General features: G+C 37.9%; 1 protein-coding gene across 1 annotated transcript in view; it reads left to right on the top strand.

Annotated features, from left to right (window-relative positions):
- crybg2 (crystallin beta-gamma domain containing 2) overlaps positions 1–14,963 on the top strand; it is a 154,413-nt gene that overhangs the window by 112,557 nt on the left and 26,893 nt on the right. The window contains exons 7-9 of the mRNA XM_028820004.2: positions 1,144–1,309; positions 4,368–4,507; positions 12,334–12,460. Of these exons, the coding sequence (XP_028675837.2) occupies positions 1,144–1,309; positions 4,368–4,507; positions 12,334–12,460 (433 nt within the window). The remainder of the gene's footprint in view (positions 1–1,143; positions 1,310–4,367; positions 4,508–12,333; positions 12,461–14,963) is intronic.

The following is a 14,963-nucleotide window of genomic DNA, read 5'->3' as shown; positions in this document are numbered from 1 at the left end:
CAGCCATGCAAACTGAGTACAAAATGGTGGTCAAATGGTTGTCATACTGATAAAAGGAAATAATTGCTTGTAAAACGAACTATTTACATTTGAAAATGCTCAGAAATTATTTGGAACAGAAAAAGCAGAGTTGCGATATTTGGTAGATTACAAGAGAACTGAAAGTTTAGACTTTGGCTTTGAACTAGAGATTTTGAGCTTGGATTAGCATTTAGGTTCTGATGCGTGATCATTTTGACTTTCCAGTTTTGACCCTGTTTGATCATAGATATTGTCAGAGGGGTTTATGAGGCCTCCAAAAGCTCATAAAGCGGGCCAGGACCCAGAAGAAGCACAATTTAAATAAGCCTGACCCCAATTACCATCTGCAGGATTCACCTAAACAGTTCCCAAAATGAGGAGATTACTTTAAAAGTTCATACCAGAACACCCCAAAATATATCAAAATGTCTTTGTGATAAATTTAAAAAAAAAAAAAAATGGAAATTAACAAGGCTCACAAATTAACATGAAAAAATTAAAATATATTAAAACTGTTCATGAATCAAAATAAATATGAAAATATCAGAGCCCTACAAGATGCAGTCACCATTATGTACAAAAGATTAAACCAAAATAAAAACACAAAATAATAGGTTATTTTTATTATTAGTTTTATTATTATTTTAATTTATGAATCCTGATTGCAATACAATGTGACTCAAATATAATACAAGGCATGGTAAAATACTGAAATGCTGGCAAGACCCCGTCATTGTCTTGGTATTAAGTTAGAATTTAACAAACAAATGAATACATAAAATGGAGTGTATGAACTTGCATCATGTCCAACCTTGGTTCCTCCCTTATGCCTGGTGCTGCTGGCATGATCAATAGCTTACTGCCACCTTCCAGATCAAACACATTACAAAGTAGTGTAGTAGAGAGTAGGAGTTTAAGATATTCAGATCGCAACTTGATGTTCTTTTAGATAATCTAGGTAAATAAGATGGCTGAGCTTTTCAGGCTAAATGGCCTGTTATCGTCCAACCTGTTCTAAAGAATGGATGGATGGATTCAGTAAGTGGATAGATGGTCAATCTCTTTGTTGATTGTTGATATTAATATATATATATATATATATACATAATATTGCATTTTCAGATGGGTGTTATATGAAAAGCCTGACTTTAAGGGGGAAAAATTTGCCTTGGAAGAAGGAGACATTGAGCTTTCTTGCCCATTTGAACAGACAGAAGAACACAACCCAGAGCCAGACGACCCTCCCAGAAAGAAGTTTGTCATTGGCTCATTGCGGAGAGCAGTCAGGGTAAGGAAAGACAGCTCTGTACAGACATATATATATAGTACAGTGTATGAGTTGTATCTGATAACCCCACTGATTACTAGTCAGATTGACAGGCCACCTGATACACATCCTGTATTATAGAATTATTAATGAGTGGAAGTCAGTATATTTTAGTTGATTAGGTAAATATGTTCCTTTCCCAACATACTGTACATTTACAGTGCATCCGGAAAGTATTCACAGCACATCACTTTTTCCACCTTTTGTTATGTTACAGCCTTATTCCAAAATGGATTAAATTCATTTTTTTCCTTAGAATTCTACACACAACATCCCATAATGACAACGTGAAAAAAAGTTTTACTTGAGGTTTTTGCAAATTTATTAAAAATAAAAAAAACTGAGAAATCACATGTACATAAGTATTCACATCCTTTGCTCAATACTTTGTCGATGCACCATTGGCAGCAATTACATCCTCAAGTCTTTTTGAATATGATGCCACAAACTTGGCACACCTATCCTTGGCCAGTTTCGCCCATTCCTCTTTGCAGCACCTCTCAAGCTCAATCAGGTTGGATGGGAAGCGTCGGTGCACAGCCATTTTAAGATCTCTCCAGAGATGTTCAATCGGATTCACGTCTGGGCTCTGGCTGGGCCACTCAAGGACATTCACAGAGTTGTCCTGAAGCCACTCTTTTGATATCTTGGCTGTGTGCTTATGGTCGTTGCCCTGCTGAAAGATGAACCGTCGCCCTAGTCTGAGGTGAAGAGCGCTCTGGAGCAGGTTTTCATCCGGGATGTCTCTGTACATTGCTGCAGTCATCTTTCCCTTTATCCTGACTAGTCTCCCAGTCCCTGCCGCTGAAAAACATCCCCACAGCATGATGCTGCCATCACCATGCTTCACTGTAGGGATGGTATTGGCCTGGTGATGAGCGGTGCCTGGTTTCCTCCAAACGCGACGCCTGGCATTCACACCAAAGAGTTAAATCTTTGTCTCATCAGACCAGAGAATTTTCTTTTCTCATGGTCTGAGAGTCCTTCAGGTGCCTTTTGGCAAACTCCAGGCGGGCTGCATGTGCCTTTTACTAAGAAGTGGCTTCCATCTGGCCACTGTACCATACAGGCCTGATTGGTAGATTGCTGCAGAGATGGCTGTCCTTCTGGAAGGTTCTCCTCTCTCCACAGAGGACCTCTGGAGCTCTGACAGAGTGACCATCGGGTTCTTGGTCACCTCCCTGACTAAGGCCTTTCTCCCCCAATCGCTCAGTTTAGATGGCCGGCCAGCTCTAGGAAGAGTCCTGGTGGTTTCGAACTTCTTCCACTTACGGATGATGAAGGCCACTGTGCTCATTGGGACCTTCAAAGCAACAGAAAGGTTTCTGTAACCTTCCCCAGATTTGTGCCTCGAGACAATCCTGTCTCGGAGGTCTACAGACAATTCCTTTGACTTCATGCTTGGTTTGTGCTCTGACATGAACTGTCAACTGTGGGACCTTATATAGACAGGTGTGTGCCTTTCCAAATCATGTCCAATCAACTGAGTTTACCACAGGTGGACTCCAATTAAGCTGCAGAAACATCTCAAGGATGATCAGGGGAAACAGGATGCACCTGAGCTCAATTTTGAGCTTCATGGCAAAGGCTATGAATACTTAAGTACATGTGCTTTCTCAATTTTTTTATTTTTAATAAATTTGCAAAAATCTCAAGTAAACTTTTTTCATGTTGTCATTATGGGGTGTTGTGTGTAGAATTCTGAGGAAAAAAATGAATTTAATCCATTTTGGAATAAGGATGTAACATAACAAAATGTGGAAAAAGTGATGCGCTGTGAATACTTTCCGGATGCACTGTAGGTTCAGTTGCATTTTGTTGTTTTATAGGTTAGGTTCTTATCTTGTGCCAAGTGCTGCTAGGGTAGAATTATGCAGACCTGGTGATCTTATAACAGAATTAAAAGGCTTAATAAAAGAACATCCAAATTTTTCCTTTTAGAAATTCCAAAAATGGACCCTAAAAAGAACAAGTAGGTTTAATGCTAAAAGGTGCCTTATTTCCAAAAAGAGATCTGTTTGTTTTTAGACAGTATTGTTAGTCATTCCGTTCAGTATTAGAATTTTGAAGAAGCAGCATGGTGGACCACTCTGGCATTTGTCAGTGATTGGCTGCTTTCTTTAATAACAGAAAAATAATTTAAGAAGCATAGTTTTATGGTAAATTGTGTTGTTACCTTGTGGAATTGTACCCTTACTTATTTTTTAGCTCTTTTGTGAGAATTGTCCTGTTCTCCTTAAAGTATGTTCTCTTCCCATTGTACAAAGACAGGCTGCTATTTGATTGGTGATTCTGAATTGTACCAACGTGGGTGAAAGTTTTCCATCCTGACTTGGTCCCTAACTTAAGCCTACTTCCAGGATTAGCTCTAGCATCCATACATTCTACAAGGATTGGTGGATGTCTCTGCTTCAGATACTTCCACAGAGAGCAGACTCTGAACCCAGGATGTCTGTATCAGCACCTGAAATGAGGAAGGGCAATTCCCTGAGGGATTCCTCAGCGCTGACATTTGGGGCTTATGCAGGGTCTCTGAGATGAGGGGCAAGTATGTAGAGGGGCATTAAGAATGAAAGAACCAGTGCTGTGAAACCCTCATCATGGCAGTAGAGGATGAGAGGCCTAAGTGCATATCCTAAGCAATGTGAGATTCCCATTAGTGAAGCTGGATGAGTATTTGCTTCTGATTCAGTGGTCTTAGGTTCGCTGCCAGTCACTCCATGTAAGGATGTGAAGTGAAAGGGGCAAGACACTGAGTGATTCCTTGTGGATGACAGTAGGATTTTGAAGAATATGAATATATTAAGCTGATCTGTTTACATTTATGCCCATTTCAATGTTACTTGAAGTTAACTTTGCAACTAGGCAAACTGAAAATTTAAATATTTAAAAAAACATTACAACCAGAATATATTAGACAGGTAAAGTAGCCTCAATTTTCCATTCATTATCCAAATTGGCCAACCTACAAAAATGGAAAATCCTGTTCTGCTGCTCTAACAAGCTTTTTTACCCTCAGGACTACAGCGTTCCTGAACTGTGCCTATTCCCAGAAGAAAACGCAGAAGGGAAGAAGGTCATATTCCGAGACACATCCGAGGATGCTCGCATTTACGGTCTTCCAATCAGAGCTAATTCCATAATCGTCAATGCTGGCTTGTGAGTAAATGAACAGTGGACACTTCTGACATTTATAGATTTCTTTAAGTTTGTATAGATGGCATTGGGGCACAGTGATTAGCACTGCTTCATCATGACACAGGCACCTGAGCTTGATTCCATTGTTTGTTACTCTCTTTGTGGAGTTTGCATGTTTTCCCAGTGTCAGCCTGGGCTTTTCTCCAGGTTCCTTGCTTTCATCCCACACCTTAAAACAGGTTCTGTTAATTAGCCTCTCAAAATTGTCTCTCTGTGACTCAGTATGGGTGTGTGTCTGAGTGTGTTCTGTAATGGACTGAAACCCTGTCTTGTGTGACAGGGATAGGCTTCCATTCAGAAAACAGAGGGATGAATGAATTTGTGTACACTTTCTATGCATTGGTAAATATTTGCACCGAATTTGTACTAAATACTTAAGTAGAAATGTAAAATCACTTCACTCAAAATATTTGCTGCACTGTTAACAAAAAGACAAGTATTACTCTTACTGGTAATTTCTGCATTTGATAGTTTTTATTTATGTGTTTAGTAGTAGTAATATTGTTACGTGTGCAGAGTAAAGTACAATTCTTACTTGCATTTAAGATGAACTTTCAGATGAGTATCCATGCATTTTGTGACATCTTCGGAGACTGGAAGATTCTGCTGATTCATAGTACCAAAGCAGATACCCTGACAATTGTCATGTATGCACCAAATGAGATATCAGGGCTAGCTAAACAGGCTGGATGCGCTGGTCAGACTCCTGTTACCTGTCAGACTTGATTTGCTGTCATTGATTTCTTCTTTCTTCCTCTTTTACTCTAAACGTCCTTGGTGCAATTTAAATAGACCGTTATACAGTGTCTGGTCACTTCTCAAGCCGCATTAAACTACAGTGACAGCCATGATATCTCCTGGTAGACTAGACAGTGTCATTTGACTGTTCCTCAATAAGTTTAAAAGTGAAAAGCATTTGCTCAGTGTAACCTACTCACTGACGTATTCAACAAAATTGTTAAATTCCCCTATCCATTTTAACCTTGGTGTTTGTACAATCTCCCGATAATCACAATGAATATTGGACATTGCACCTGAACAACATTCACTGCTACACTGGGACGTGTCTGAGCCAACAGATATTAATGTTCTACCAGTGTGTAATTTAAGGTAAAGTAAATTAAGAAATCTTGTAATTAATGTTTTTTTCTGCATAGCATTTTAGTCAGCCTCTTCGGTTTTCATAAAAAAAAAAAAAAAAATGTAATTGCTGTCCAATCAAGTCAGACATGATTGGACAGTGGACTTTTTCAACAATAAATCAAACAGACTGTAATGTGAGCAGTGTTTGGGGATAACTCATAACAGTAACGTGTGTTACATACTCAGATTACTTTTTACAGTAACAAGTGTAAAAGAGGACAAGACAAAGATGAAGATTTGGGGTGACACTGAGACCCCATATTGTAAAGGCAAAAAAAAATCTGCTTTTCAGCAAAAACAAACGTCACTAAAGATGTGTGTCTTACTTCAGACTATCCAAGATGGAAACACTTCTGGTGAAATGACAGCCAGGTAAGGAGAGGCCTGTCCAGGGGCAAGGTACCCAAAGTGACATCAGAGGTGGTGAAGTTGTCAATCATCCAGTCTGTAAACGGAGGAAGGCGAGCTGTTCGAATGCAACACCACCCTGTGGATTGGTGAAGAACTACCACCATTAGACCCTTTAAGCCAAGGGTCCTCAATCACAGGCCTAGAGGGCTGCACTGGCGGCAGGTTTTCCTTCCCACTAGTATTAGAGGACAGTTCTTGCTGATAATGAAACTTGGTATTTAATTATTTGGCTTGTTAGTGTTTTTATTCATACAAGAGACATTTTAATAGTTTCCTTCTCTGAGAACATTATCCTTGTGGACCAGAACAGATTTATACTTAACAGTCCTTCAAATTCCCCTCTAATTTATTTCCAAACATTTTTAACACAGATTTTTCATGGTGCATACACACAGATTTAAAAGGAAACACATTAGCTGAAGAACTGCTGGTTTATTGGTGATCTGCATTGCATTATTAAGTAATGTCTGGTTAAGAAAACAGGCAACAATTAGACTTAAATGTAGCTGCTAAAAATTAAAATGGGCAATTAAGGGTTCTGAATTGTAACAGGAAAGAATGGGTTCTAATCAAGAAATTGGTTGAAGTGAAAACCTACAGCAACTACAGACCTCCAGGACTGTACTTGAGGACCGCTGATGTACTATGTAATTAGAATTTGTCCTTTATGAATGAAAGGGCTAACAAGGCATATAGTTAAATATCAAGTTTCATTATCAGCAAGAACCAAGTTCTAATTAGGAAACTGACTGAAATGAAAACCTGTAGCCATTGCAGTCCTCCAGGACCGTGATTGAGGACCCCTGCTTTAAGCTGTCCCCAAGGCACACGTTGTGTGACACAAATAACCTGACGCAGTATTTATTTTCTTGTAGTAAAAAAAGACTTGCATTAATTGAAAAAAAAAGAAAAAGATATGCAGTGTTACATTACTGTAGATGATTATTCTTGCCACTCAAAAAAAAAAAGTAAATAAATTGCTATGTTTTGCAGCAATATTTTCATAAAAATGGTGCCAGCTGCTGTTGTAGTAACATTGTGACTGCTTGCGCATGGCCTTCTGCCATGACAGATAGGTAGGAGAGGGTTAAGCATGTGCATTAAAAACTGAACAAAAGTTATAAGTAAACTTTTAGTCCTGCATATGCTGAGGGGTAAATCATATCTGCCCAGTTTATGGTCATAGAAAGCCAGTGGCCATCATAACAGCAGCGGTGGGTATAAGGCAAGAAGTCGATGGGCTTTATCAGCTGGGCGATGCGATGGAAGTCCTCTCTAAGTGCTATGTCTGAGACCCCGCTTCTGCTGCCCAAGAGATTGCTTTTTATAGCTGGTTTCTCTACCCCTCAGACAGGTCTCAGTCACCTGAGGAGTATGTCCCTCTCAGATCTAAACCCAGGGGTGCTTCAGGATTTATGAAAACGCAAGATACGGCCCTGTTTCTGGACAGTTTCATGAAGGTTAATGGGTTTAGGATTTAAAAACAAATGGTGGCCAGTCAAATGTGCAGTTTTTCATACAAAGAAGAAAAAGCTACCCAAAAGTAATGCACTTTTTTGTAATGCATTGTATTTTATGATGAATAACTCTGTAATATGTAACAGTTGCTTTTTTGTAAATAATGATTTACATACTAGGGTAATGTTCCTCTACGCTGAATGTGAGAGCATCATCCCCTGTACTTTGTGTCTGCTACTGAAAATGAAATGGCTTTGAGGTCCAAATGTCAAAACCAAAGAGCATATTAGGAAGGGATGATTACAGGGAGAGCAAAACGTAGCAAAATAAGCTAAAGACATTGTTTCTGACTGAATCAAGCCTTTACATGGTTGAGCCCTTGTATGTCTGGTGGGTGGCTTCTCTACTTTCCCATATTCCATTGCCATACAAAGCCCCCACTGCCTCTCTAATTTATCTTCTCTGTATTTCTCACAAATATCACAATCTCCATTGAAACAGATAAACAACTTCAATTTTGTTTGGTTATAAATTGATCTATTTATATGGAATGAATACAATAAAAATTAATAAAAAAAAAAAAAGAAATAGATAAACAAAATTGAAAATTATTTTTACACATCAAAAGCAAGATCTTTAAAAAAAAAAAGTTTTTTATTTTTAACAAAAAATTTCTCGAGTTGAGTCCTTCATGGAGAATCAGATGTCACAAAGTGAGCTTACCTGTCACATGGGGCCCAGAATGGATGGGGACACAGATGATCTTCTGGATACTGGTAGATCTATCTCAAGTCTTAAGTGCATATCAAAGTTGGAACATTTTCAGTCTTTATATATTAATCTTTACTTGTATATTACAGAAAAAGTTAAATAATATGACATTCAAATATATGCTTCCTGCGGTTGTCTGGCGCCCTGCCTGGGGTTTGTTTCCTGTCTTGCGCTCTGTGTTGGCTGGGATTGGCTCCAGCAGACCCCCGTGACCCTGTAGTTCGGAAATAGAGGGTTGGATAATGGATGGATGGATATATGCTTCAGTAAAACAAAATTTAAAAAGTCTTTTCAATCAGTACTGCAAGCAATCCCATTTATTACTGAAACAATTAAAATAAGTAACCATAATCCACACTAAAACCTACCTTCACCCAGAACAGAGAGAAAATTAGTAATAAGATGAGAAAAAAGAGAGAAGGGAGGTGCACTGGGATATATAGCCTCATATTAATTAAAACATTAGGAGTTTAACAGAGACACAAGCAGGAGCTCAGCAAAGTTTGTTTAAAATAACATTACAATTTAATTTAAAATAATATTAATTAAATCTTTCCAAATTCTAAAGAACCTTTGCACATTTCCACATAAAGAAAATGACATTGTTTTTCTAGGTTTAGATACTATCATGTTCCCACTGAGTTATGGAAGGTGCATTAGGATTCTGCCAGTTGAGAAGGATTAGTCAACATGCTAACAATGCAGTAATGGAGACTTTATCACCAGACAGCTAAGCTCATGTGGATTAACTCCAGAGTCTACTGTACGAGCATTTGCATTTATTGTACACTTTGTGATAAATATGAAAATTTCTTTTCCTAGAATGGTTTAAACTTAGACAGTTCCAAAAAATATCCTCAGGTGAGGCTGGAGCTACCTGGCATCATTGAGTTAGGGTTCAATTAGGGTTGTAATTTGGAAAGTCGTCTGCAGTGGACAGTTTTCAGATGGAGTACAATGTGGTTTGCCCAATTTGAAGAAGAATGAAAGGTGCACATTATCAACTTCTATTCCTTGCCCGAGATATTGATAGAGAAACATGGAAATTGTTGCTCAATACTATTCATACCAAGTAACTGTTTTTTTTAATGAAGATTAAATGTTGCATGACAATTAGAAATTTGCAAGTCAGTCAAACATAAAATTCTCCACCTTATTCAAACCAGATTAGATGTCGCCTACCAACCCATCTAGAGAACGGAGAAAAACAATGCAATAGAAGTGATCAGTCGAAGATAGTGACTTAATTAAAAGGTTAGCAGAGGTTCAACATATTCAACCAGCTCAGGAAGAGATTAATAATCTCATGTCAGATTCTAAAGAACTTTTAGGCAGTTCCTCCTAAAGTGAATGTAAGGTTTTTCAAATTAAATAATAAAATAATACATCCTTTTCCTATTGTGGGAATTAGAATTCCGTTTGTGTGGAATAAAACAGTGTGATAGTGATGTAGTGTATGTTATCACAATGGACTCTTCATTTAAAAGTTCTGTCCTATCCCATGTTACCCCAAAAAGAGAGGTGTTAGAGGATTGGACCTATTTAAAACTGTCAGATAAATAAGCAAGGATTTCATGACACTAAGATCCAATCAGGGGACAGTCCCTGAACATGTGGCCCAGTGAAGTGCTAGATGCCTGACAAATTCACTTACAATTAGGATCTTGGCCTGGCACAGTTTCAATTGTATGAGACAAAAGAGATAATATGTAAAACACAAGTTCAAGTTGAGTTAGGCCATGCGTTCCACAGATAGGGTTGTAAAAAAATGTGTGTGATTTTAATGATCGATTTCTCATTTTTATTGTTCTTCAACAGTTAATGGATTTCCATTGAACATGTACATTTCATTTTTGCATATTTATTTTGCTACCTGCACGTGCTGAGAAACCAAAGCCACTTTCTACAGCATCACATCAGCAAAAACTTGATTTTGATTGATTCACACAAAAAAAAAAAGCATAAATACCTCTAAAAATAATGGGCGACAGTTAGGGGGAACTCATAAAGGAACCATGATGGCATATTTCAGTTTTTTATCAACACAGTTTTCTGGACAAAGAAAGCAGACTTTGTGGTGGTGTGACTTCAGCTGTGTATTTATCTCTCGTGAACACCAGCAGGCAGCAGCAATCGACAGCAAATTTGAGAAACGTGAGAGATAAACTTGAAGAGATTTTGCATTTTTTAATTCAATTATCATTGGCAAATGTGTCAAGTTATCAATACATAAAACATGAAAATCCTGACATTCATTTTCATTGATCCAGTATATTTACCAAAATCAGAGTAACTTTTCCCACAAAGTAAAGTTTATATTGTGTGTGATACAATAATATTTATTCCTCTGGGACTAGATCTTATTTTAAGCAGGTTTTGAATTAAGCCCTTTAATTATGGAACAATAAAAGGAGCTTTGTTAGGATTATAGCTTCCAGTTAGGGGTTTTATAACAGGGCTGTGCATGTCTTTGGTGTGTCAGGACCCAACAAGGTGGGAATACAGTTTAGATTTATTAAAGGTGCATTGTAGTAGTAGCTGAAGTAGCACAATTGAAGCAGACTTTATTGTAAAAAGAAGCAGCTAAAATCAGTGACTTCTGCAAAACACTTCCCGTCTCCGTCCCCGGTTAGTTCCTCCTGCTCCTTGTTGGCCTGAGCCTTATTCCATCAAACGTCCAAGCTAGCCACAGGAGCGCCTCGGTGATGATGTGGCACTGACCAAGCTCACACGCCAGTCCTTATAAGAGATGAAGTGCTGCCACCTGCTGCTTGATCACAAAACACTCTGTTCACACTTAGCTGAAAGATTCAGATGCCTTTGGAGGGTTCCTCTTCCCGTCTATGGCACTCTAATCAACAGATGTTGTACTTTTTAACATTTCAAAATCACAAGTTTCTTCCCTTTTTGCATTATTTCAAAGCACTCTCCTTGTGACAGCTTAAGTTGAAGCAGGTGCCTAGGCAATAACTGAAAATATCATAATTTAGATTAAGACGAATGAGAGAAAGGAAGTAAAAAAGAGGACACAAGCTGTTTCACCTGCCATGAAAATGTTGAAGTGCCCCTCGTGCATGGCCTAATTATTAATTAAAGATCACAAGAGGTACTGTTTACTTGGATGGATTCATTTAATTTATTTAGGCAGCTAAACCTTCTAGAAGAAATATATACCTGATACCTGAATCAGATTTTGATATGCATTAAGTTAATTAAGAAAATAAACATATGCTGCAAACAAGGCTCTTTAGACATTTGCACAGTGATTTTTGAAAATTACTATACATAAATAACTCGGCGAAACCAGGACAAATTTAGCAGGGGGGCACTGGATTTTTACAGGGTGGTTACAATCTGTGGCAAGCCAAATGCAGGTTCTGCTGATCAGATATATGTCAGGTGACACTGGTAAGAGTCTGAACTCACTCACCCAGAGAAACAACATGCACATTATTTATGAGTCACAACATGTGTATAGCATACAGAACTTCATCCTGCACAATGCAAACCCACAGGATTCCACTGTATCAAGCCAAACACAGGTCATTTCAAATAAAACACATACATTATGAGGTGGCATCTGTTGTTCTTGCTTTTTATCTGCTTTTTCAGTACTTTCAGTGAATTCATTTGTATTTTTATTACCTCTATTAAGTTAGTTCGTAACTTGCACAACCAGTACCTAATACATTTTCTGTGTTGTATTTTGAGTTGTTTCTCTGGTAATACTGTAGTTTTGACTTTGGCAAAACTCAACTGCAGGCATTGTGATACTGAAGAGATTGTTGTGGCAGGGTTCACGCTAGTATTGTATATTATGGTTCAGAAAATCATGCTAATAGGATATACATTGTAGGTGTTGAACTCATGTGAATCCATGAAATGACTGGTAATATGTTAGAGGTGAATACTCAGATTCTGTTATGACACAAGAGAGTATTTCCTCAGTCATTACTAAAGTAGCAAGCACCTCTCTGAGATTAATATTTTTTTTTCTTTTGCAGGTGGCTGGTCTATGCAAAGCCTTTCTTTGAAGGAATCCCTCACGTTATTGAAGTCGGAGGGTACAGCAACTTGAAGGCGTGGGGTGCAAAACAGCCAGATGTCTGCTCCGTTCATCCACTAAAAATAGTACGTGAAAGTGGATGGGCTATCTATCTATCTATCTATCTATCTATCTATCTATCTATCTATCTATCTATCTATCTATCTATCATAATTATTTATTTATGACAACATTTCAGTTGTTTCCTAATTATTCGTCCATTCTGTTTTTAAAACCAGCAGTTTTATGTTTACACACTGGGTGTCATAGTTCAGCCACCATTTCCCCCCTGGCCGGTGTTAGAAGTTGTGTCTCTTATTTGTTTTGTTTAATTTTATACAATTTATTCATATTAATGATGATTTTATTTATTGTATCTGTTTTTCTATGTGTGGGTTAGTAAAGAGGAATAGCCTTTGTTATGCCCCCCGTGTTTTGTTGGAGGTTTCCCAATGGAAGCGGTCTTGGTTCACCACCAAGAACGGCCCTGCATCCTATTTAAGGGAGGACCTCCCATAGTTCCTTGCAGTTCATTGAACTAGAGAGTGGTAGCTGTGCTTTTGTTATTGCTTTCGATTTTCTGGATTTTTGAACTCTTGCTCTGCTTTTGACCTTGCCTCTGGATTTTGTATTACGACTGTGTTATTTGATATTTTTGAACCTCTGCTCTATTTCAAGACTGTCTTTGGATTCTTTATTGGGACTTTGTTTGCTGTGTCTGCCTTGACTCTTCAGGAATCTCTTATGTGTTCTTTGGAGCTTTGTGCTTGCACAGCCAGTTTTGTGGAAATGAACCTTTAATATATAAAGATTTATTCTCTGCCCTTTGGGTTTCTAGTCATGGTTTTTGATGGACACTAGTGGGCAACTTTTTGAAAGTATTTTTGCACTTGTGATTTTGGGACTCCCCAGATCATGACACTGGGTAAGCAGGTTCGGAAGATGGATGGATAGAGCAAGAATGGAAAATGCAACTGTGCTTTGTTCTGTATTTAAATCCTTATGGCAGGGGTCTGCAATTCTGGTCCTGAAGCGCTACTGTGTCTGGCAGGTTTTCTTTCTAACCTTTTTCCTAATTAGTGACCAGTTTTTGCTGCTAATTAATTTCCTTTGCCTTAATTTTAAATGGCATGCTAGTTAAGGTTCCAACCCCTTAATTGTTTCTTTTCTAATTAATTAGTAGTCAAACAATAATGAGAAACAAAATGAGCCAACACATGACCAATAACCTGCGTCCATCATGCAATACCTGAAAATAAAGTAAAGGTGAAGGTCTCAGTAATGTTGATCTGCTCAGGTCCACAACACATTTTGACAGCGCTCTTAAAAAAGAAAATCAACAGTTTTGGAAATGTATACAGAATGAGAGCACCAAAAATCCATGGATTAAAATAACAAGTTTAGTTAACAGCAAGAATTGGCTTCTAATTAAGAAAGTGGTTGGAGTTTGAGGCCCTGACTTAGCTAGTCATCTGTTGGCTCACTAACTTCACATCTTATTTTTGTTTGGGTGCTGTTTAAGAATGAAGCAAATCAGAGGACTGAAACTTAAAAAACAAATCGATTAAAATGAAGGGAAACGGAGTTAATTAGCAGTAAAAATGGGTCACCAATTAAGAAAACGGTTACAATGAAAACCTGCAGCCACAGTAGCGCTTCAGGACCGGAGTTGGAGGCTCCTGCCTTATGGAATGGGCAACAAAGGAATTAGCAACAAAACCCACCAATTTTTTTTCTTATTACAACCTAAAGATGTAAGCTTTAAGGCATTCCCTAATTATTACTTCATTCTATTTTTAAAATCTACTTTTATGTTTACACCTTGGATAAGTAGATTTGGAAGACAGATTGGTGGATTTGGTTGACTTGTAATTCTTCTGAAACTAAGACTTAATGACTCCACAAGTTGTGAACTACACAACATAAATAAGTTAGTGGTGCCATCTAGTGGCTAAAACTTTGAACTAGAATCCACTTATGTTAGCCCATATGTGGTGGTGCTAAGCAAGTCATTTTTTCCTTCCCATTAACAGTTCTAGAATTTATATCTGGTTGGCACATATAATGCTATTTAGTGCTGTTGCCACATAGCTTCAGAGTCATGAATTTGAATCTTGACCCTCTCACTGCCTTAGTGGAGTTTGAGCACCACCCAACCAAGTTTCTACGTGGAGTTTTTTCCTGTGTTCCAAAGACATACAGTACATGTTTAATTAACTGGGATCTCTGAATTGTCATCATATGAGTGAGTGTGTTCATGAATGTGCCCTGCCACATTCAAGGCAGTTTCCTAATTTGCACTCAATGTTTTTAAGAGTCAAGCAGGTTTTAAAATGGATGATTTCTTGTAAGTTGCACTGAAGATGTCAAGTGTTTTAGAGATAGCATTCACTGTAGAGACACTATATACAGTCAAGTAAACTGATTCACTAAATCTTAGCTTTTAATGGGCCAATTTCACACAAATTATCCTAATTTAAAAAGGAACAAAATGGTCCTGATACAGCTTCTGGAAATAAAAATAATGTTCTAACTTGTAATGCAAGCATTTTTCAGACAAATCTATTTGTTTCTTCTTTTTTTGTGCAG

Source organism: Erpetoichthys calabaricus, chromosome 14 (genome assembly GCF_900747795.2).
Source record: "Erpetoichthys calabaricus chromosome 14, fErpCal1.3, whole genome shotgun sequence".
In the NCBI taxonomy this organism is placed as follows: Eukaryota; Metazoa; Chordata; class Cladistia; order Polypteriformes; family Polypteridae; genus Erpetoichthys; species Erpetoichthys calabaricus.
Note: the sequence above shows the minus strand (reverse complement) of the source record. Positions and strands in the feature narration are given on the sequence as shown.